At 36.7% G+C, this 26026-nt stretch overlaps 1 protein-coding gene across 1 annotated transcript in view; it reads left to right on the plus strand.

Annotated features, from left to right (window-relative positions):
• FAM241A (family with sequence similarity 241 member A) overlaps positions 1–25564 on the plus strand; it is a 42916-nt gene extending 17352 nt beyond the window's left edge. Inside the window, exon 2 of the mRNA XM_054485871.2 lies at positions 23367–25564. Coding sequence (XP_054341846.1) covers positions 23367–23612 — 246 coding nt within the window. The 3' untranslated portion in view covers positions 23613–25564. The remainder of the gene's footprint in view (positions 1–23366) is intronic.
• The last annotated feature ends 462 nt before the right edge of the window (positions 25565–26026 follow it).

Consider the following 26026-nt stretch of genomic DNA (forward strand, 5'->3'; position numbering starts at 1 on the left):
ATTAAACTAAAGAGCTTCTGCATAGCAAAAGAAACTACCATCAGAGTGAACAGGCAACCTACAGAACGGGAGGAAAATTTTACAATCTACCCATCTGACAAAGGGCTAATATCCAGAATCTACAAAGAACTCAGACAAACTTACAAGAAAAAAATCAAACAACTCCATCAAAAAGTGGGCAAAGGATATGAACAGACTTCTCAAAAGAAGACATTTATGCAGCCAAAAGACACATGAAAAAATGCTCATCATCACTGGCCATCAGAGAAATGCAAATCAAAACCACAATGAGATACCATCTCACACCAGTTGGAATGACGATTATTAAAAAGTTAGGAAACAACTGATGCTGGAGAGGATGTGGAAAAATAGGAACACTTTTCCGCTGTTGGTGGGATTGTAAGCTAGTTCAACCATTGTGGAAGACAGTGTGGCGATTCCTCAAGGATCTAGAACTAGAAATACCATTTGACCCAGCCATCCCATTACTGGGTCTATACCCAAAGGATTATAAGTCATGCTGCTATAAAGACTTGGAGCCAACCCAAGTGTCCATCAGTGATAGACTGGATTAAGAAAATGTGACACATATACACCATGGAATGCTATGCAGCCATAAAAAAGGATGAGTTCATGTCCTTTGTAGGGACATGGATGAAGCTGGAAACCATCATTCTGAGCAAACTGTTGGAAGGACAGAAAACCAAACACCGCATGTTCTCACTCATAGGTGGGAATTGAACAATGAGAACACTCGGACACAGGGTGGGGAACATCACACACCGGGGCCTGTTGTGGGGTGGGGTGAAGGGGAAGGGATAGCATTAGGGGATATACCTAATGTAAATGACTAATGGGTGCAGCACACCAACATGGCACATGTATACATATGTAACAAACCTACACATTTTGCACATGTGTCCTAGAACTTAAAATATAATTTTTTTAAAAAAAGGATGAGTTCATGTCCTTTGTAAGGACATGGATGAAGCTGGAAACCATCATTCTGAGCAAATTGTTGGAAGGACAGAAAACCAAACACTGCATGTTCTCACTCATAGGTGGGAATTGAACAATGAGAACACTCGGACACAGGGTGGGGAACATCACACACCGGGGCCTGTTGTGGGGTGGGGTGAAGGGGAAGGGATAGCATTAGGGGATATACCTAATGTAAATGACTAATGGGTGCAGCACACCAACATGGCACATGTGTACATATGTAACAAACCTACACATTTTGCACATGTATCCTAGAACTTAAAATATAATATTTTTAAAAAAAGGATGAGTTCATGTCCTTTGTAAGGACATGGATGAAGCTGGAAACCATCATTCTGAGCAAACTATCGCAAGGATAGAAAACCAAACACCGCATTTTCTCACTCATAGGTGGGAACTGAACAATGAGAACACTCGGACACAAGGTGGGGAACATCACACACCGTGACCTATTGTGCGGTGGGGGGTGGGGGAGGGATAGCATTAGGAGATACACCTAATGTAAATGATGAGTTAATGGGTGCAGCACACCAACATGGCACATGTATACATATGTAACAAACCTGCATGTTGTGCACATGTACCCTAGAACTTAAAGTATAATAATTTAAAAAAAAAATAAAATGAAAAAAAAGTTTCTGCACAGCAAAAGAAACAATCAACCAAGTGAAGATACAACCCACAGAATGGGAGAAAATACACTACCCTATCTGACAAGCGATTAATAACCAGAATATATAAGGAGCTCAAACAACTCTATAGGAAAAATGTCTAATAATTCAATTTTAACATGGGCAAAATATTTAAATAGACATTCCTCAAAAGAAGACATACAGGCCAGGTGCTGTGGCTCACACCTGTAATCCCAGCACTTTGGGAGGCCTAGGCAGGCAGATCACTTGAGCTCAGGAGTTTGAGACCAGCCTAGGCAATATGGTGAAACCCCATCTCTCCAAAAAATACAAAAAAACTAGCCAGGCATGGGCTCAGCTATTTGGGAGGCTGAGGTGGGAGAATCACCTGAGCCTAGGAGTTCCTTTAAGGCTACAGCAAGCCATGATCGCACCACCGCACTTCAGCCTGGATGACAGAATGAGACCCTGTCTCAAAAGCAAAAAACAAAAATTAGACATACAAATGGCAAACAGGCATATGAAAAGATGCTCAACATCACTGAGCATCAGAGAAATGCAAATCAAAACTACAGTGAGATATCATCTCACACCAGTTGAAATGTCTTTTATCCAAAAGACAGGCAATGACAAATACTAGTGAGGATGTGGAGAAAAGGGAAGCCTCATATACTGTTGGTGGGAATGTAAATTAGTATGACCACTATGGAGAGAACAGTTCAGAGGTTCCTCAAAAAACTAAAAATTGAGCTTCCATATAACCTAGCAATCCCACTGCTGGGTATATCCCCAAAAGAAAGGAGATTAGTATCTCAAAGAGATATTTGCACTCTCATATTTGTTATAGCACTGTTCACAATAGCTAGGATTTGGAAGCAACCTAATTGTCCATCAACAGGTGAATGGATAAAGAAAATGTGGTACTTATACCCAAGGGAGTACTATTCAGCTATTAAAAAGAGTGAGGTCCTGTCTTTTGCAACAACATGGATGGAACTGGAGGTCATTATGTTAAGTGAAATAAGCCAGGCACAGGAAGACAAACATCGCGTATTCTCACTTATTTGTGGGATCTAAAAATAAAAAATAATTGAACTCATGAAGGTAGAGAGTAGAAGGATGGTTACTAGAGGCTGGGAAGGGTAGTGGGGCGTGAGGGGGAAGTGAGGATGGTTAATGGTTACAAAAAGAATGGAATGAATGAATGAAACCTAGTATTTGATAGTACAACAGAGTGATTGTTGTCAAAATAATTTAGTTGTACATTTTAAAATAACTAAAAGTATAATTGGATTGTAACACAAAATTAAATGCTTGAGGGGATGGATACCCCATTTTCCATGATGTGCTTATTTCACATTGTATACCTGTATCAAAATATCTCGTGCCCCACAAATATAGACACCTACTATGTACTCAGAATTTTTTTTTTTTTTTTTTTTTTGAGACAGAGTCTCGCTCTGTCGCCCAGGCTGGAGTGCAGTGGCGTGATCTCAGCTCACTGCAAGCTCCGCTTCCTGGGTTCACACCATTCTCCTGCCTCAGCCTCTCCTGAGTAGCTGGGACTACAGGTGCCCCCCACCACGCCCGGCTAATTTTTTTGTATTTTTTTTTTTTAGTAGAGACGGGGTTTCACAGTGTTAGCAAGTATGGTCTGTATCTCCTGGTCTCGATCTCCTGACCTCGTGATCCGCCCGCCTTGGCCTCCCAAAGTGCTGGGAAAATTTTTTTAAATGTTTTTTAAAAGTACATTTCTTAATGAAGATTATATACTCACACCTTAAAATGAATTTGTTTATTCTGCTTTCCTTTAAATATGTGGTTCAACTCTTTTACAATAAGAGATTTAGAAATTTGATTATTTGATATGAAGGGGTGAGGTTGAGAAGGAGAATGTAAGTTATTTACAGCAAAGCATGTTTTCTGAAAAAGAAATTTTCCAATAAACTGTACCACAGTTTATTGGAATGAGCTCAGAATTTGTTGTCAGAATACTCCTGCTTTCAAATCCTGGCTGGCTGATTTGGGGGAAGTCCTCTGGAGTCTAATAGCACCCACCTGACTGTGATTTTGTGAGGAGCTAGTGCTTGGAATATATGTGTTTAATAGTTTATTGAACAAATGGCTATAAGCAAAGGAAGATGGAAAAAGATCAAAATTACAAGGATTTTTTTCTGAAGATATTAAAAATACTAATAATTTTTTCTTGGCCAAGGTAGGATTTAAAAATTGAATCTTCAGCATGTAAACTATATAAGTATTAATAAAAATCATTAGAGAAGATGAACTCTCCATCAGTAGAGAACATAGAGTAAAAAGATAAGATGCCCTATGGATAAGCCCCTGAGGAGTTCTAACTAAACTCAGAAGGGAATGGGCCAGCGGAAGTAGGCCAAAGAGAAAAAGGGAGATGAAGACACCTAGAATGACTAGTAGGCTTCTGGCTTGCACTGCAGGTTGTGCCATTCATCGAGGCAGAGGATACTGGAGGAAGACCAATTTTAGAGCAGATGGTTATGAACTTGGTACTGGGCATGTTGAACTTGAGGTTTCTATAAGACATTCACGTAGAAATGTTGAATATGTAGTTGAGCATTCTAGTCTAGAAATCTGAAGAGTTACCTGAGCTGAGAAGTAATGTTCTGAAAGATAAGAGGAAAACTATGAATCTTTTATGGGTCATTTTAATTAGGAAGGGATAGTGCAGCAGTGTTTTATATGGTAATTTGGGTACATATCTTTATATATTAAGCAGCTTAATAGCAGGGAATATGGGTTATTATTTTGTATACCCCACAGCACTTAACCTTACTCTTGATAAGCATTCAATTATTGTTGAATTGAACTAAATTGACTAAATAATTTATTTTGCAAGCTAGCCTATTCTGTGAATCAAGGATTGTGATTATCTGAGTTGGAGCTTAATAATCAAAGATTCTCAAGGAGGACATGACAGACATCAAGAACCAGTGTGTGGTTTCCTGAAAGTAAGCAGCCATCAGTCTGACAAATCAGTCAGGTCTGTGCAGGCTTGCCACAAGTAGAGCACAGCACATCTTGCATAAAATGCAGGTGCAAAACTTGCTGAGAGGAGAGGATCATAACTTTGGCATGTAAGCACAAACTTTATTACAGTAAGCAGAAAACTTCTAGTAATTTTCACTATATCACCATTCACCTAAAATTAAAACAACTAATATACTTTGTTATGAAATAAGGTGACTTTATGTAGATATACTGTTTTTCAAAGAGTTTTTTCACAAGAAATATCACAGATTCACACACTTTTCTTTATCTACAAGACTAGATTCCTACACTCTTTAGTTCTATAAATAATGAAAAGCAATTAAACTTTTTTTCCCTACTTAGTCCAAATGATTGATAGCTTAATAGATATTTCATATAATAAGAATGGTACAGCAGTGGTTATTTCAGAACTGCAAAGAAAAAAATCAGCCAAGTCAGTGGGTTTGACAAAAAGTGAAGTGTATAAAACAAGAAGCTGTTATTGTACAGGAAACAATAAACTCCCAAATAATTAATATATATAAATGGCACTTTCATAGCTTTTTGAAAAATTGTTATTCATAAGTACTGTTAACTTTGCTATGAGACAAAATTCCATTATAGATCTTACTAAGAAATTATTGATAATTTTAAAGGAAACTTAGTTCTAACAAGGATGGTTCCTATATTATTATTTTTTTTTAATTTGAGACAGTGTTTGGCTGTTGTTGCCCAGGCTGGAGTGCAATGGTGCGATCTCAGCTCATTGCAACTTCCACCTCCCGGATTCAAGCGATTCTCCCACCTCAGCCTTCCAAATAGCTGGGATTACAGGCGTGCACCCCCACACCTGGCTTAATTTTGTATTTTTAGTAGAGATGGAGTTTCAGCATGTTGGTCAGGCTGGTCTTGAACTCCTGACCTCAAGTAATCCGCCCGCCTCGGCCTGCCAGAGTGCTGAGATTACAGGCGTGAGCCATGGCACCTAGCCTTGGATACTTCTATTAGTCATGCCTACAAGTTTAACTCTTTAAATATAATATGGAAAAGATATAACAGCATAAGCAAAATAGTCTTCAATCTTCCATATAGCTTTACCTTGGGCTAGGTACAAACTTAAAACTCCTATCCTAAAATGTAATTTAAAAGAAGTATTTACAAAATCATGAATGTTGATAATTCTTTAACAGATGCTGGCCAAACTACCAGAAGAACGGCATCAGTGATATACTCAATGTTTTTAAGAATCAGTCCTCATCTAGTTAGTGCCTCAGATTCTTTCTGGTGCCGCTGATTTTGAATATTATTGCTTTTGTTCGTTTTGTCCTAAACGGAAGTGACTCATCAAACACACAAACCAATCCAGTTCCAATCAGGATCTATATTTTGCTTATTTTGCTTTAGGAATGAAAAGGTATATGTTACAGTATAAAATCTATTTTTATACTTACCTGCACGAATAAGAGGATTTGGGATTATGAGTAAATGCTAATCTTAAAAAGAAATAGCAACACCTCTAAGAAAGAGACAACAAAAGAGTGAGAAAGATCCAAAACAACCTTCAGGAATTCGATGGACAACTATCAAGAGGTGACTGAAAGGATTTGGGAGTATGGAAGGAGTGCAGGAATATTGAGACAACATAATTTTATAGTGAAGCATCTCAGCACAATTTTTACCAATAATACTTAGCAGCCTAAAAGAAACAGGGAAATTGGAGACCGTAGGAAGTCAGGGCATGGGGAGAAAATGTAGCTATGAATTCATAGTTGAAATGGTAGACACTATGTATTCTCAACTGCAAGGAGAAAATAGAAGGCAAAAAGACTAAATATATAACTAATCCAGAGGCTTTTAAAATTCTGCTTCTTTCTTGGTGTGTATTGTCATGTATTTGTTTATCTTCCCTTTCTGTATGATACTATGTCTTACTTGTGTTTCACAAATGTGAGACTCCTGACCTTTTATAAGAAGGTAACAAGGCATTTTTCAAAAAGCCTTTCTTTGGAGAGGTTGAGTGGGATGGTAGAGTGTATTAAGTGGAACAAAATTCCAGTTTTTTGGGGGGAAAATATTTTTTAGTCTAAAATCCCTCTGAGACTCACTACAAACTAATTTCTTTCTGTCGTTCTTCTTCCTTCTTTTGGTTTCTCTATAACTAAATTTAGTTTAAAATTATGTTATCTATAAAGGCAGCCTTTCCATGATCATTGGAGCACATTCTGCTCATGTTAGAAGTTCATTGTTCTTTGTTTTTAGTCATTAAACACATACAGTAGTCCCCCCTTATCCACAGGGGATACATTCTAAGACCCCCAGTGGGTGCCTGAAATTGATGATAGTACTGAACCCTATATATACTGTTTTTTCCTATGTGTACATACCTATGATAACATTTCATTTATAAGTTAAAGACACAGTAAGAGATTAACAACAATAAGAATAAATTAGAACAATTATAATAATATACTGTAATAAAAGTTGTATGAATGTGGTCTCTCTTTATCTCAAAATAATCTTATTGTATCATAGTCACCCTTCTTGTGATCTGTCGATCTGATAATTGAGGTGACTACTAAGCAACTAATGGGTGGATCATGTCAACAGCATGGATACGCTGGACAAAAGCATGAGTCATGTCCCAAGCAGGATGGAGCAAGATGGTGTGAGATTTCATCACTGTACTCAAAATGGCCCACAATTTAAAACTTACAAATTATTTATTTCTGGAATTTTCCATTTAATATTTTCAGACCACAGTTGACTGCAGCTAACTGAAACTGGGAAAAGAGAAACTGGATAAGGGGGACTACTATAGTATTAAGGCAAGAAAATTTCAGGGGAAAACAAGGGGTTATTTTCTGGCCAAATATGATACATTTTCTCTCTTAACTGGATACAGTTAAAAATAGGAAAAAAAAAAAAAGCCCACCTTTGAAGTGCTCAGTGTGCTTAGTCTTTGTGCCAACTTCTATAGTTTTTCTTTTCTTCTGGGGGTAGGAATGGGATTAAAGGTTAGAGATTGGTTTTGTTTTTTATTTTTAAGAAAAGATGAAATTTTTAAAATCCTGATCAAATAGTAAGTATGACAATTGAGACCAGGTGCTATACTACAGTGAGCCAGATGTGTGTATAAAACAAGAAGCTGTTATTGTACAGGAAAAAAAATGCAAAAACCAAAAAACCATTTTAAAATTATTATTTTTACTTTTTTTCTGTGCCGATAGCGCTCCTGCAAACATGGTAAACATTCCTAAAACCCGCTGGACTTTCTGTACAAAGTGTGGCAAGCACCAGCCCCACAAAATGACACAGTACAAGAAGGGCAAGGATTCTCTGTATGCCCAGGGAAAGCGGTGTTACGACAGGAAGCAGAGTGGCTGTGGGGGGCAAGCTAAGCCAATTTTCCGGAAAAAAAACTACAAAGATGATTTTGCTAAGGCTTGAGTGTGTTGAGCCAACTGCAGATCTAAGAGAATGCTGGCTATTAAAAGATGCAAGCATTTTGAACTGGGAGGAGAAAAGGAGAGAAAGGCCCAAGTGATTCAGTTCTAAGTGTCATCTTTTGTTTTATTATGAAGACTATAAAATCTTGAGTTTATAGCCGGGTGCGGTGGCTCACACCTGTGATCCCAGCACTTTGGGAGGCCGAGGCGGGTGAATCACGAGGTCAGGAGATCGAGACCATCCTGGCTAACATGGTGAAACCCCGTCTCTACTAAAAATATAAAAAATTAGCCAGGCATGGTGGTGGGCACCTGTAGTCCCAGCTACTCAGGAGGCTGAGGCAGGAGAATTGCATGAACCCGGGAGGCGGAGGTTGCAGTGAGCCAAGATCGTGCCACTGCACTCCAACCTGGGCAACAGAGTACAACTCTGTCTCAAAAAAAAAAAAAAATCTTGAGTTTATATTCAAAAAAATGTATTTTTTTCTGATATAAGTGAATCAAGACAAGTATAACTAAACTGCTTTTAAAAACTGATACATTGAAACAATTAGAATGTGAATCATCACAAGATTGATTTTATATTTATAACAAAGCCTATAGTGTCGGCTTTAGAACATAGGCTTTAGAGCCAGATTGCCTGAATGTGTCTAGATTCCACCAATGACTAAGGGATCTTGACTAAATTACGTAATCTCTCTTCCTCAGTTTCCTTTATGTTTTGAAGATCATAGTACTTAAAGCATTGCCCAGCACATACTATTCAATTAGTGTTCATTTTTTAAATTAATAAGTGTGTCATGAAATAAGTTAAAAATTTCATTTAAACATTACTTGTTGTTTTCAAGGTTTACATATTTCAGAGCATATCTACATAGGGATAACCTTTGAGATGAAGAGGAATAAAAAGCAAGAAATCAGTCTTTGCAGGTGACTAAATTCTGAAGTGAAGATGTTTTGTAAACCACAGAATCGGTTTGTGGTATATCAGTGCTATAACCAGCTATCCTTTTATATAATAATACAAAAGCAGTTAAACACACCATATCATTTTTAAAAACATCATTTAAATATTTGAAAGCACTGCATTAGTGGATTTTTTGCCAATTCTTTTGATTTAGTTTTTGACCAAATTGACCTTTTTTGAACTAAATGCCAAGCATTTTGCAGCTCTTAAATGTTGATCACATTTTGCCTTAAAATATATGCATTTGTTTATAAATGTTAACCTCCACACTAGATTATTAGCTTCTCAAATTTAAGGATGTAGTATTATTTATCTAATACTTTACAGGTACCAGAAAAAATGTTTGTTGAATTGTTTCTAGAGAGTAAAGTGTTTCTAAAGCAAAATAATTATAAATGTTATGCTGAATATAAATGACAACATAGTTTTATTTGTTCATTTATGCGTTAATATGTTTATTTATTTGCTGTTTTTTTCTTTCTGGGCTGCCAGATATTTTGTGTTTGTTTTGAGGCAAGGTCTGGCTTTGTCACCCAGGCTGGAGTGCAGTGGTGCGATCTTGGTTCACTGCAGCCTCTGCCTCCTGGGCTCAAGCTATTTTCCTACCTCAGCCTCCTGAGCAGCTGGGACTACAGGCACACACCACCATACCCCGCTAATTTCTGTAATTTCTGTATTTTTTTGTAGAGTCAGGGTCTCACTGTGTTGCCCAGGCTGGTCTTGCACTCCTGAACTCAAATGATCTGCCCACCTCGGCCTCCCAAAGTGCTGAGATTATAGGTGTGAGCCACTATGCCCAGCCCTGCCAGAGATTTAATGTGGGCCATAGAAGGAGGAGACCATTTTAATGTTTACAGAGCATTCTTGATTTACTTTTTATACTTGTACATTTTTTAAGAACTTCCCCAGAGAGTTATAAATAATGATAGAAAGTATTTTAATTGTGCTAAAAGTTTTTCTAAAAAATAGGTTTGAGTGTGACATTTAATGTATTGAAGGCAACTAAGGAAAAAACAGGACTATTCTGAGATTTGGGTTTCTGTTTAACTTTCTTTAGGCTTAATGAAAAAATGAGTTAATTACCAGCTAAAGTACATGGTAGGCTACTGCACAATGATGGAAAATTGCCCACTTAATGATATGTGTGAAAGGATAGGGAAGAAGGAGAAAAAGCCATTTTTAAATTCATTTAAACTTGAAGTATATATTTAAAGCCTTTTTTTAATGTTAGTAAGAACTGCCTGATTAAATGGATCCTTATAAGTCAAACTTTTATACTGAGAGTTTGATCACAGGACATGTGAAGAATAATAAACACTCTTGAAGGTGCTTACGGTCCCAGGACTGATTCCAGAGAACTAGCTACCTACCATACAGCATCCTCTGATTCAGCCTCACAGAAGTTGTCTCACAGTTCACCATCAAAAGTAATGTCCAGAAATAACCAAGGTAGGGCTTCCAGAACAATGAGGTAAGGAATTCAGCAGACTGTCTCCTCAGCAAAGCAGCAATTTAACTGTTGAAAATTATTAAGCAAAACAAAATAAAGCAATCTTTTAAAGTCTCCAAGAACCATCCTTAAGGTATACAGCAAATAAAGAATTATTCATTCAAGAAAATATACTAAATCTCAGGCTACAGTTTCACCCTGGAGGAGTAGGCCTCTGGTGTTTTTCAGCTCTCTGCCCCTCCTCCTAGCTCCATGTTGTGGAATCTCAGTTCCAGGTAGGCATAGCTGAGACGACCAAGTCTCTCTTCCCCCAACCAGTCTCTAAGCGAGGCACAGCAAGTCGAGAACACGGAGGCCCACCTTCCCCTCCTTGCACTCACTGTAGGGCAGAGGTTCCCTCCCAGGAGAGGTAACCTGGAAAACCAGGGGCTCCTCCCCAACCTCAAGTGTTTAATTTTACAGCAGGGTGTCACCCCAGGGAATGGTGCAATGGTGCAGGAGCCCTGCCCAGGAGGAAAGGCAGATCTGGCCAGGCGCAGTGGCTCACGCCTGTAATCCCAGCACTTTGGGTGGCCGAAGAGGGTGAGTGAAGAGCTCCATAGATTTTTCTGAGAGGACTTTGTTTACTTGAGAAAGGGAATGGAGAACTTCATGGCTAAGTTTGTTGTTGAAAGCAATACAGATCTTGGTGAAGAGCAATTAATAGGAGGCTGATAGCTCCATAATATATCAAAACATGTTACTAGTGGCACCATCAAAACAACACAGCAGCCAGAAGTTTTAAAGAGAGAACCAGGGAAGGAGCCAAGAAGAGCCTTCCTGGGATCAAAGTCAACTGTGAGAATTTGAGAAAGCAGGGCTCATGTGCTAGGCTACACCCACTCAGGAGCAATTATGGTAGGATACAGGGTAGACTTGAAAGCATTCTCCGTGCTGTACATAGAACCATCAACACAGGACAATAGCCTCAATGGCACAAGGGGCTTAAATTCAACATCTGACTGAACACCAATTGAACAATAAACTATTCTGACCCCTTACTCCTTGGAAACCAGGCTTTAAAATGACATCACTGTCATCCCTGGCAGTCTGAAAAACAGTGTATATGCCCAAGGCATTTCTCTGTCAGTTGCTAGAGTGGGAATCTCCAAGCTACTAGTCCCTGGCTGAATGTGTAAAGTGCTTACCACAATATCTAGCATATGGGTAAATTCTGATTAGTGGTAGCTATTATTATTATCATCATCTATAGTCAGAACTCTTGGTTTCAAGTGACAAAAATCCAACTCCTACTAGATTTTGGAAAATAGGAATTTATTGGCTTATGTTATGAAAAAGACCAGAAGTAGATATGCTAGCTATATCTGAGTTCTCAAATTATGTCAATGAAACTGTCTCTATCCATTTCTTGGCTTTACTTTATGTTGGCTTTGTTCTTAGCAAGCTTTACCCCCTAGTAATATGATGGCCTACAACTCACCAGCTGTCTAACTACAGTTTGTTTGTTTTTTTTCAAAAAAACAAAAACAACACACAAAAAAAACCTGTCTCTTTTTCAATAGTTGCAGTAAAAGTCTTGGCTAGAGCTTTCATTGGCCTGTCTTGAGTTACATACTCATTCATTAAGTAATTACGTGCCCAAGAAAATGAAATGTTCAGCCGGGTGTGGTGGCTCACGCCTGTACTCCCAGCACTTTGGGAGGCTGAGGTGGGTGGATAACCTGAGGTCAGGAGTTCGAGACCAGCCTGGCCAACATGGTGAAGCCCCATCTCTACTAAAAATACTAAAATCTCTACTGAAAATAGCTAGGTGTGGTGGTGGGTGCCTGTAATCCCAGCTACTCAGGCGGCTGAGGCAGGAGAATCACTTGAACCTGGGAGGCAGAGGTTGCAGTGAGCCGAGATCACGCCATGGCACTCCAGCCTGGGCAACAGAGCAAGACTCTGTCGCAAAAAAAAAAAAGAAAGAAAATGAAATGTTCTTATTGGGCAGACTTGGAGCTGGGGAATGGAGACATCTTCAACCAACACATGGACTAAGAGCAGATAAAGTATGGTTTCCCCAAAGTTAAATCAAGTACAATATATGGTATATATACTAGACAGGCAAAAACAGCAGACTTTCAATACTGCATATGTAATGATATGCATTAACACAACAACATGTAATACTGGACACAGGAAGACAGTTATAAGTGAATCTTAAATTGTCAACTCACTCAGCAAAAGCCTGTTTATAGAATGTAGCTTGTGCCCTTTCCAAAGTGAGTAAACAGGTTCTACCAATATTAACGTGCACAAATTGTTGCGTGAGTAGAGATGTTCCATAGAAAACATCCCACTTTGATTTCTATATAATTAAATTGTCCTAACACTTGAAAAAATACAACTGAACTTAATTATCATGAGAAAGATAATCACTAAGGCATTAATTATCTCAGGCAGCATGGTACAATAGAGAGTAGAAGTAAAAATCACAAGATATAAATTCTGCCAAAAATATAGTAATAATAATTACCATATATTGAGTGCTTATTCAAAAAGCTTTTATCTGTTTTCTTATCACAACAACTCTAAAGTAGGTATTATACACATTTTATGGGTGAAGAAACTGAGAGTCAGTGGTTAAGTAATTTGCCCAATGTCACACAGCTGATACATGACAGAGCAGGATTTGAATCTGTCCTGTTTGCTACCAAAGCCTTGGTTTTTTGTTAATGGGCTATGGGACTTAACCTCTTCATTCCTAATTTCTAAAGTAAGAGACTGTGATTTAATTATCTTTGAAGATGCTTGTCAAAAATCCAGTGATTACTTAAGGGTTTACCTTTCATTTCTCATTATTAATTTGGGGTATCTTTTAAGAACGATTTTGAATGAGTTAGAACACCCCTCTGTTTTTATGTATGTGTTTAATCATGGACCAAAAAAAGAGTATCACTGTTTTGGTGAGAACATTCTTCATGTGCATGTCATAGTCAGTACTCTCTGTGTAACCACGAAGGAAACTGTACATTTGACAAATGTTTTTCCATTGGGATCTCACGTACAAAGAATAAATTTTGGTAAAGACAAAAGTGATTAACGTTAGAACAGGAAAAAAGCTCCATCTGTATTTCTGCACTCATGTACTGGTTTATATGTGAAGTCTTATGGGTTTGCTTATTGTTTGTTGGGGAGGTTTTTTGTTTGTTGTCTTACTGCAATTCTGCCAACCACGTATCTCTTCATTCTTGCTGAATCTTTTTTTTCACATTTGAATCTGAATTCATTACTACTTTTAAAAGCTATGAAAATGTACTAGCTTGCTGCAAATAGCTTTACTTAGTTTAAATTTTTGTACAAGACGAAAATAAGAATTTGAGCAACTTTTCTGCTTGAATACTTTTAGGTATTCTGTAAACTGTGAGAAAAGATGTAAAGGAAAAAAGATAGTGATACTCATTTTGCTGTATAAAATGTATTCATTCTGTGTAAAGTGAAAGTGTATTTATATAGCTTATCTTTTCAGAGGTGGAATACATAAAATTTCTCTGAAAACTAAGCAGGATTAACTAGATGCTAGCTATTAATGTAATAATAACTGGAGGGGTGTGTACAGTATAGAGATTAATGGTGGGTCCCCTGGAGTAAGAATATCTAGGTTCACATCGTAGATCTTTCAATTACTAAGTATAGGTCAGTGTCCAGACATTTAATTCCTCTTAAACTTTACAGTTTCCTTATCTATAAATGGGGGGAAATAATAGTCCCTCCGTTACAGATTGTTGCAAAGATCAAACAAGATAATGCATGTAAAACACAATGCATGTTACATAGGAGGCACTTGGGTTGGCTTTCCTACTCTACCATTAATAGCAGTACCACTACTATTACTCTGAAAATTACAAGCATCTTGAGAGAGAATCAGACCCCCAAGAGCTCATTTGTACGTATTAGTGTCTGCTCTTAAAACACAGTGGGTTAGGAATTATGCTGAGCATGTAAATTTTAGCTAGCAGCTGTCATATTCTGTAATTTAGAATTTATAAATATTTGAAAAATATTGAAAAAATTCACAACTATGCTCATGGGAGAATATAATGAATATTGATATTACATTTAAGTTTTCTTTGTTTTAAAGTTTGGTGGGTTTTTTGCATGGTATGTTATTGTAGAATATTTCCATTGTTCCTTCAGCAAATACTTATTATGAGTCTATGATGGGCCAGGCACAGTGCAATATACAAAGTACTAATGTAAAATTTGTAAGACATGTTTCTTGCCCTTAATACCCTTAGTGGGTTCAAAGCTAGTGACAGAAAATAGATATATAAAGAAATAATTTTATAATAAAATACTATGCTAGGCATAATAATGGTCTCTCCAAAGATGTCCACATCTTAATCCTCAGAACCAGAGAATATGATATCTTACATGGCAAAAGGAATTTTGCAGATGTGATTAAATTTAAGGACTTTGAGATGTGGAGAGTATCCTAATTATCCAGGTGGATCAAACCTAATCACATGGGTTCTTAATTTACAGAGAACTTTTAATTTGTCTTGACTTAATTCTTGTATATGGTGAAAGGTAGGGATCCAGTTTCATTCTTCTGCATATGACTAGCCAATTAAATAGGGAGTCCTCAACGCCATTAAATAGGGAGTTCTTTCCCCATTGCTTGTTTTGTCTGCTTTGTCAAAGATCAAAATATTTAAATGTAAGACCTCAGACTATATAAATCCTAGAAGAAAATCTAGGAAATACCCTTCTCAACATCGGCCTTGGCAAAGAATTTTTGGCTAAGCCCCCAAAAAGCAATTGCAACAAGAACAAAAATTGACAAGTGGGACCTAATTAAACTAAAGAATTTCTGCACAGCAAAAGAAACTGTCAACAGAGTAAACAGGCAGCCTACAGAATGGGAGAAAATTTCCACAAACTATGAATCTGACAGAGGTCTAATATATAGAATATGTAAGAAACTTAACAAGCAAAAAACAACACGATTTTTAAAAGGACAAAGGACATAAACAGACACTTCTCAAAGGAAGACATAAAAGCGGCCATGAAAAAATGCTCATCATCACTCATGAGAGAAATGCAAATCAAAACCACAATGAGATACCATCTCATACTAGTCAGAATGGCTGTTACTAAAAAGTCAGAAAACAGATGCTGGCGAGGCTGTGGAGAAAAGGGAATGCTTATACATTATTGGTGGGAATATAAATTAGTTCAGCCACTGTGGAAAGCAGTTTGGAGATTTTTCAAAGAACTTCAAACACTCTGATGGTAGTTTCTCTTGCTGTGCAGAAGCTTTTTAGTTTAATTAGATCCCCTTTGCTGATTTTGGCTTTTGTTGCCATTGCTTTTGGTGTTTTAGACATGAAGTCCTTGCCCATGCCTATGTCCTGAATGGTATTGCCTAGGTTTTCTTCTAGGGTTTTTATGGTTTTAGGTCTAATATTGCAGCACTACTCACAATAGCAAAGACTTGGAACCAACCCAAATGTCCAACAATGATAGACTGGATTAAGAAAATGTGGCACATATACACCATGGAATACTATGCAGCCATAAAAAATGATGAGTTCACGTCCTTTGTGGGGACATGGATGAAGCTGGAAACCATCATTCTCAGCAAACTATCGCAAGGACAAAAAACCAAACACCACATGTTCTCACTCATAGGTGGGAATTGAACAATGAGAACACTTGGACACAGGAAGGGGAACATCACACACTGGGGCCTGTAGTGTGGTGGGGGGAGGGGGGAGGGATAGCATTAGGAGATATACCTAATGTAAATGGTGAGTTAATGGGTGCAGCACACCAACATGGCACATGTATACATATGTAACAAACCTGCACATTGTGCACATGTACCCTAGAAGTTAAAGTATAATGAAAATATATATATATTTAAAAAAAAGAACTTCAAACAGAGCTACCATTCGACCCAGCAATCCTATTACTGCATATATACCCAAATAAAATAAATTGTTTTACCAAAAGACACATGCTCCCATATGTTCATCATAGTGCTATTCTCAATAGCAAAGACAGAATCAACCTAGGTGCCCATCAATGGTGGATTGCATAAAGAAAATGTGAGATACATATGTGTGTGTATATATATATATATATATATATATATATATATCACATATATTATTACATAATGTATATATATTATGTAATACTGCACAGCCCTAAAAAAGAACAGAGTCATATCCTTTGTAGCAGTCAACATGGATACAGCTGGAGACCACTATCCTAACCAAATTAATGCAGAAACAGAAAACCAAATACCACATGTTCTCACTTATAAGTAGGAGCTAAACACTGGGTACTCATGGACATAAGGATGGCAACAGTAGACACTGGGGACTACTAGAGAGTGGAGGAAGAAAGTGGAGTGTGGGTTGAAAAACTACCTATTGGGTACTATGCTCACTACCTGAGTGATGGAATATATACCCCAAACCTCAGCATCATGCAGTATACCCTTGTAACAAACCTGCACATGTACCCCCTGTATCTAAAATAAAAGTTGAAATTATTTTAAAAAGAGCTAAAGAAATAATTTAAAATTAAAACTTTTGAGGCCCCTAATTTTATGTCCTCTTTATACAGTATTTCTCTATGAAGAATTCTATATTTCTCTCTGTTTGTTAACAACAGTTAAATGTAGGCAGTAAAAAATACAGGTGTTCATTATACCAGTGTTTCTCAAAAGGTGGTGAAAAGCTAGGTTTTTGTTTTTCAGTTCATTGCTGACTGATACATTTGTAAAATATAGTAAAAATGATGTGGTATAAAATTGCTATAAAAGTTTCTAAATTAAAAAAAAAACTTTTTCTCACTGTAGTCAGAGGAAAATGTTAACTACTGAAGAATGGTCAAAGAGGTGCAGTACTGCTAGCTTTGAAGATGAAAGAAGAGGAGCCAAGGAATGTGGGCAGCTCTAGCAACTGGAAAAGTACGGAAATAGATTCTCTTGAGCCTCTAGGAAGAAATTCAGTCCTGCCAACATGACTTCTAATAGACAGAACTATAAGATAATACATTTGTGTTGTTTTAAACCATTACCTTTATAATTCTTATGGAAGCAATAGAAAACTAATATTAAGTACAAGTTTTCTTTACTTGAGGAGTATATGTGGAGAAATAAAAGAAAATAAGGTTCACTTTCCGAAGTTGACCCAGAAGAGCTAGGAATAATTTTTTCAAAAGACATGCAAAAGTCATTGTTCCAAAGTGGATCACATGCCCTTTCCAAAACTAGCTCTAGTAAAGAGAAAAATACTCTTAGAATCATCTCTGGAACTGAGTAGGTAGAATTCACTTCACCTGAAGAATGAAGGCTGGATTTAAGGTTCTAATAGGGAAAAGGAAAGAAGACTGGATGCTAAGTAATGTCCACAACAGAAATACTGCCAATCCCATAAAAATATGTACATTGTTTTCAGATTACTTTAGTAAATAATATTTTGGAAAATAGTGCCCATCTTTTGTTTGGCCAAAAAAAAGAGCAAAGTAGAAAATCTATCAAATACTTCTCTAATGCCTGCCAGAAAAACACATGATAATTTCTTCCTGTTTATTCAACAAATATTTATTTAGATGTTTCTATATGCTGCTATTCCCAGGACATAGCCTTTGCTACATATTCATATCAGAGGATATCTGTGGCCAGGAAAAATAAATACTGCTCCTACTTCATGAAGTTTATAGTACAGGTAGACATTAATCAAATAATAACACACATTGGCATTGAGTCAGAATGCATTGAAAGAGCATTATCTGATGCTGTGAGACTGAGTTGAAGCTTAAGCTAAGACCAAAAGGAGAGGATGCCTTAACTAAGCAAAGGAGAGAGGAAATAGTTTTTTAAGCAGAGAAAAGAACATGTGCAAATCCCTGTGGCGAGCAAGAGCTGAAAGATATCTGTGGCTGAAATAAAGACAGGAAGGCTGATGACAGAATGAGGCCAGAGACCCAGATAGAAGCCATACTAAGCAGGGCCTCATAGATCATGTTAAAGATTTTGGCCTTAATCCTAAAAGCAGGATGGAGGTGTCATGATTGAATTTGTACTTGGAAAGAACCACTGTGGCTGCATTGTGGTATATAGATTATAGGGGAGCTAATGGACTTGTGCAGTAGCGGTGTTAGGAAACTGTTGGAATAGTCAAGAGATCTTAGTAGACTCTTAGGATTATAGCAGTAGATGGAATAGTATATACACTTTAAAGAAATATTTAGAAGGTAAAACAAAGAGGATATGGTGATGAGCTGGATATGGGTCGTGGGGAAGAGGGAGAGGGAGGGGGTCAAGAATGCCTTAGAGTTCTGACCTTTGGATCTGGCATATGGGTGGTGGTGCCTTTCACTGACCTGGGAAGCATCAAGAGAGCCCTCTTCCTCACAAATCAGCCAGATGGTTTAAATTTTATTGTAAACAAGAACTTCTAAAAATAATTGAATCGGATGACCTTTGATAGAGCATGAGACAATCCAGAAAAAGCAATATGTTGTTACTTGTAGTAGTTTTGTGACACCACATGCATTTCATTGTATTTCATAACTCAAGTCGTAATATAGCCCTTTCTTAATACAATTTACCCACTTGCAATATATTTGTAATAAGTTAATTCTACTTAATTATCTCAGCTTGTCAATTTTGTAAACTTAAAAAAAAAAAATAGAAATGCACCAATTGACGGAAAGAAGGGAGGGATCAAACTCATCGACTATAACCATGCAGGCCTTTACCTCAACTTATTTCAAGTATCTCTTATTCCTACAGTGAAGTGCTGGTCCTGGCTCCTACCAGTCCTCAAAGAGCGAGTTGTTAAATGTTCAGGAACTTTGTGAGCTGGCTGTTAATAGTTTGAAATTGGCCACAGTGGAAGTACTAACACTACAGAAATTGGAAATCACAACAGAATTGGCAAACACTGTAAAATAGAGCTTCCCCCCACCCCCAACAAAGCCCATTGTTAAACATTTACCAACACACCAGTCTTTGTATCCTTTAGAACTGTGTTATTTGAGAGGATAGCCTAGATACATAAAATACTGTAATGAGATTGACTATAATCTCACTGATTGAAGAATATTGCTCATTTTCCTTTTCCACGTTCTTTTTTCTTTTTTTTTTCTTTTGCCTGCCTGGAAACTGACACCCTTTCCACATTCTTAAATGTCTTCCTTTAGGGTTGTTTGAACCCCCTATCCAATTCATTGCTGTATATATTTGATGTTTCCACAGAACTTCATTTGTGAAGATATGTTACTTTTAGGCATTAGCCTAGTGATTTTTTTTTTTAAACTTTTTTCTTCTTCATCAGATTACCCAGATTAAGAAGTATTTCAGTAAGGTGGCAAAGTTTTAGAAATTACTGAATCTGGTTGATACGTATATAGGTTTATTATACTATTTTCTCTAGTTTTGTGTGTGCTTAAATTTTTTTATAATTAAAAAAAAGAAGAAGCAGCAGGCTGCGACAGCCACAGCTTGCCCAGACCTGTCCTTACTGGGTCTTCAGCTTCCAGTCTCAATCCCACCAGCTAATCTCAAGATCTGAGATAATGTGAGCATTGCTGTCTCCTCGCCTGGCCTGATTTACTAACTCTCTATTTTGATTTAAGTGTTGCAACACCTCCTTCTTCCCCTGAAAAACCCACAAGAATTTGTAGATTTAATTTATTTTACAAAGAATTTAAACCTTCAGACAGTACCTACCACATCCAGATTAGGGTACTTTCTTCGTACTAAAACCACAAAAATACTGAAAAAAAAGTCTTAAAAAGCTTCAGTAACAACAAAAAAACCCCAAAGTACAATGAGTGCATAGATTACAAGAAATTGGGAAGAGTAAAAAAAAAAAAATTTTTTTTAAGAACTTTAATAAAAAATGAAGAAAAAAAGGCCAGAAACAGTATCAACATGCTAAACACTGGAGAAATAGAGAGGGATGAGGGATCAGCAGAATTACATACTAAATCGAGGACTCTTCAAGTTCTACCCTAAAGAAAAGAAAGCTTTAATATTAAGCAAGAATAAGGGGTTTTTTTTTAATGTAGTATATTGTTATGGATCATATCAAAGTACAAGAAACATAAAATTGACCCAGTCGTAATATATCAGTGAAGGAAAAAATAATTTAGAAATCAATTTTTTAAAAAAAGAAAAGATCCACAAATTATAACTTAAGAGAAAACTATCAGTATCAGAAAAGGATCACATAAATCATTTTATGGATTAGAAAACTGAAGTTCAGGAAAAGTGAAGTAATTTGGCTAAGGTCATGTCACTCAGTTAAAGTGTTGCAGCCTGGATGTGAACTCCCTAGATAACTCTACAACATTTTGTTTTTCTCACTCTTTTTCTGATAGAAGTGAAAATCCAAAAGTAATTTAAAAAATTATATAAAATAGGCCGGGCACGGTGGCTCATGCTGGTAATTCCAGCACTTGGGAAGGCCAAGGCAGGTGGATCACCTGAGGTCAGGAGTTCAAGACCAGTGTGACCAACATGGTGAAACCCTGTCTCTACTAAATACAAAAAATTAGCCAGGCATGGTGGTGCATGCCTGTAGTCCCAGCTACTTGGGAGGCTAAGGCAGGAGAATTGCTTGAAGTGTGAGGTGGAGTTTGCAGTGAGCCGAGATTGTGCCATTGCACTCCAGCCTGGGCAACAAGAACAAAACTGTCTCAAAAAAAAAAGTATATAAAAGTATAGCTCAAAAGCAAATCTGGCTTGAACACATGATGTAGACTCAACAAAGATGCCCCAGTGAGTCTCATTTTTCTACTACCTCATCAGTCCCCCTTGGTACTCATTACTGTACATAAATTACTAGTATATGGGAAAAGCCCATTTCTTAAAGTCATACAGAAAATCATTTTGTCTGATTTTCTATTTTAAACAAAAGTTAGATTTTTTTCATTCTTCCCTTAAAGATTTATTTTAAACTCTATGTGTACAAAAGAAAATAAGGCTTCATATAGCCCTCATTTCTTTAATGAAAAAAATATTTTTGATTATTTACTCATTGATGACTGAAATGATCAAGCTTTGGTTTCTACTAAAAGAATGTAAGTTTGATTCAGATATTTGAAGAATGTCTTAAAACTTCCTCAAATTCATTGGCTCTTTGTGGCAGGTGATTTTTGTGACACTCCCTTATAAGATAATTAATTTTGCTTTCCTTTGGCCTATACGGCATACTTAATGGTATTTAATATTTATTATGTGAAGCCCTATATCTAAAGGCTTTTTAAACATATAATAAATTCTCCATCATGTACATACTATGAGCAAATAACTCAATAATTATTTGAATCATGCCTCCTAAATAAAATAGATTTAATAAATTATTATCTCATCTACATGACATAGTTTTTCTTTTGTGATTCTACTAGGGTCTGGGGGGGGAGAGAAACTATACCAATTATTTTAACAAAGATAACTTAATATAAGTAATTGTTAACTGGGTATTGGAAAAGCATGGTTACCAGAGCAGCATCATAAGCATCACCTAGAAACTTCCTAGAAATGCAAATTCTCGGACTCCAAGCTTCACCCCTGACTTACTGAATCAGAAACTCTAGTAGTAGGCCCAGCAATCTGTGCTTCAACAAGCCCTCCAGCGGATTCTAACGCATGCTAAAGTTTAAAAACCACTGCACTAAAATATCACCAAGACAACCACTCTTAGGACTGGGCAGAAAGAAAAAGGGATAGATGGACTTACTGAAACTGAGAAGCTTCAAAAAGGCCCCCATGGAGCTGAAATTCAGACTTTTGAGAATAGGTCACTGCTTGCCTGGTGCTGATTTCTCAGTTCAGAGAAGGGAGCCTATAGACCTGGGAACCAGGTATCTGAGGAAGAAGCACCCAGTAATTGGAGCTGGTATCTCAAGAAGGCACACTGAGATTGGTTCTACAAGTGTTGGAAAACCCCCAAATTGCAATCAGCTGCTATTACTAGCAGGCACTATTGCTGTCAGAGTGAAGAATTGTTGCTAGAGTGAGACTTAACAGGATTAAGAAACCCGTCTGAAGGAAACAGCAAATTCCTTCTTCCTTCTCTACCTGTGAAGTGTCACGCTGGTCCCTCTATTGGCAGAGCCTAACAGGGAGACAGAAATGCTTGCAGAATTCCAAAGAGTGGGTTTGAAGCCAAGAGACAGTAGCTTACTAACTGTCATGGCCTTAATTGTAATACAACTGGAAGATAATAGAAATAATACTTTTGGTATGCATAATTGGGTGCACGTAGACATTTTCTGGGATACTAACTACTGGGTAGACATTTGGCCGTATTGTAAAAAAAAAATTTGTATTAAAACTATTTGTTTCTCCTGATGAAATTAATAAGAGGCATTTAGGGCATCTATATAGTGAACAGGAAACTATGCAAGGGCCTGCGCTGAAGTCTGCTTAGCTGAGCCTATGACAAAGATCACAGCAGTAGTGGCTGAGGATTGCTCAATAGTAACAGCAAACATGCTTTGGTCATCTGAGGCTCGGTTTCTTAAAGTCTTAGTGTCAAAGGAACCGTCTAAAAAGAATCTTACCAGGACAGAGCAATCAGGCCTTGCCTCATAAAACAGGAGGGTGGCAGAAAAGGGTGTTCTGAAATCATGGTCACTCACAAGAGAAATACAAACATGATTCTTCACTTGAGCAGTCATTTTTGTGCAATTCCAGGATCAAAAAGAACATTCCCATTGTATTAACAGGTACTTGTAGAATAATTATCTGAAGTATGCCCAGCACTTTGGAAGATAAAGAACTAAGATTCTTAAAGACGTTTACGTATTTCTCATGTTATGTTTATATTTTGTCTTTTTTTTTTTTTAAGGATGTTGAAGACTCACAGAACCACACTCGTGAACCTGTTGGAGATGACTACAAGAAAATGGGAACACTTTTTGGTGAACTGAACAAAAACCTTATCAACATGGGCTTCACAAGGATGTATTTTGGAGAACGAATTGTGGAACCAGTAATAGTCATTTTCTTTTGGGTTATGCTGTGGTTCCTTGGCCTGCAAGCCCTTGGACTAGTTGCTGTTCTTTGCCTTGTTATTATTTATGTGCAACAGTAAAACATGGCCGAATTGAATTGTTTGACATTTGGTAGCCATATATGTAATTGAAGAAGTTATATATTTCACTTTTTGACAACCGAAAAAGTTTGCCTTGTTTCAAATTGTGTGCTGGCTGTTTTGTAAGTAAATTTATACATGGATGTCACTTAAAACTAAACTCTTGATCATAACAGGGTTGAATATATATTTTGAATATACATTAGCTTATTCAAAACTCTTGTTTCACTACTATGAGCTCTGTCTCCTTTATACACCTCTATCCCCAAGCCAAATCTTAAGTAACACCACCAGAAAGTGAACAGGGAAAATAACAGGACGTGGAATTCAAATCAAGCAATATAGTTCTTATAAAGAGTTCCAATAAAACATTTTAGAAGAAAAAGTATGAAACAAGCTAAAAGTAAGTTTCACTTAGAAAACTGCTCCCCACTCACCCTCCCCACCAAATAATCTCATATTATTTGGGAAATATTTGGATTTCAATTGTCCCTACCCAGCCTAAACTAAGGTAAATGATAATTAGCATACACTACCTTAATATTGTGATGAAAATCAGTAAAGATAGAACGTTTTCTAAAGGTTGAAAATAATATATTTATTATTGCTGGGGAAAGCTCCCAGGTTAAATATAACTTTTCTAAAATGTAACATTTGGACCTAGACCTACTTTAGTATATCATTTGAAGTTTCAGACAATTTTGGTGCTAATTACTTTTTGTGAGTTTTTAAAGTCTCATAGCCTAGTTGACTGCACCCTATGGTAATGCCATATTTTCTTGTGTCTAACAAGTTGCATATTTTTTCCTAGAGAGACATTTTCAGTGTTTTTTTATAGAAATTTATAATTTTATAGTTCTTTCATAACAATTATTCTGAGTTTTGAAACAATGTATTTCCTATCTTGACATGGATTTTTTCACAAAAAATTTATATTTTACTGTTGTTTTCAGGAAAAAAATCAGATCATTTTTCTTTGATATCTATATCAGAAAGGTACAATATTAACAGTATAAAACCAAATGCTTAAATTTGGAACTTAGCCAATTTTGATAATCTTTTTCTAAGGCGAAAGTCACGTCAGTAATTGGCTAGCCATGTTATTAAGGTGTCTTAATTCAGCATTTTCAGGTTTTATATTGAAATACTCATTTCTTTAAATATTCTTTGAAAATGGAGAATGGCTTTAGTGATACTTTGGGTTTTGTTAGAGAACCTAAAATCTTTACACTTTTATCTCAAAGATTATAAAGGAAAGGGGTAGTTAAGATTTAGAATTCAAGTTAAATTTCAGAAAATTGGGGCAGTCAGGCATTTGTATCTTTGGTAGGGCAACATGTAGAGTGCTTGCTATCCCACTTTATAAAGCTTTTACCCAATCTTATTTCTAAACCTCTGTGCATTCTCAGTGTCTTCTCATTCTGAAACAGAAAATAAGGAAAAACATTTAACTTAGTTTTCTAAAATCAGATAATCCTAAACAAAAATGTTAGTCAGGTTCACTAAAAAGTATTGCGCATTTATATAAATACAGGCCTTTTAAAATTTGACTTTTAAAAAACAAAAGACTTTGTACGGTATCATTGTGTTTTTATTGCGTTTGCAATATTTTTATAGTAACCTTTATGAACTCAGTATAAGTGCAAGTTGTTTGAAAAGGTGTTTTTATTAGTGCACAGTAGAATTGTGAGGTTTTCAGTAGATGTCATGAGATTTTGTATAGCTACATAAAAGATAAGTACATTTTTTTCTAATGCTACTGGAAATTTTACTTTTCCTTTGCAACAGATAAACGATATGATGTACAAAATAACAGCTCTGGTTCCACCAGTACCTAATGTTGAAAACATTTTTAAAGTAATTTTTAATAATAACTATTTAGTATACTGTCAATACTGTACATCTGCACACTGGTGTTAATAGGGTATATATTAAATTATATAAAGAAATAAGATATTTTGCTGTTATTATTTCTACACATATTATTGGTTAGTACAGTATACCATCAAATAATTGGCTTTGATATGGGAAAAAACAAACTTTGCCTATGTAATGGAAATAAAATATTTTCTTTTATGAAATATATTAGAATGCAGATTATACTAATATCCTGAAATAAAAGTGGTAATTTATTTGGTTCATGGTATAAAGAATTAGATTGGGCCGGGCACGGTGGCTCACGCCTGTAATCCTAGCACTTTGGGAGGCTGAGGCGGGTGGATCACAAGGTCAGGAGATCGAGACCTTCCTGGCTAACATGGTGAAACCCCGTCTCTACTAAAGGTACAAAAAATTAGCCGGGTGTGGTGGCAGGCGCCTGTAGTCCCAGCTACTCAGGGGGCTGAGGCTTGCAGTGAGCACTCCAGCACTCTGGGTAACAGAGCGAGACCCCATCTCAAAAAAAAAAAAAATTA

Source organism: Pongo pygmaeus, chromosome 3 (assembly GCF_028885625.2).
Source record: "Pongo pygmaeus isolate AG05252 chromosome 3, NHGRI_mPonPyg2-v2.0_pri, whole genome shotgun sequence".
In the NCBI taxonomy this organism is placed as follows: Eukaryota; Metazoa; Chordata; class Mammalia; order Primates; family Hominidae; genus Pongo; species Pongo pygmaeus.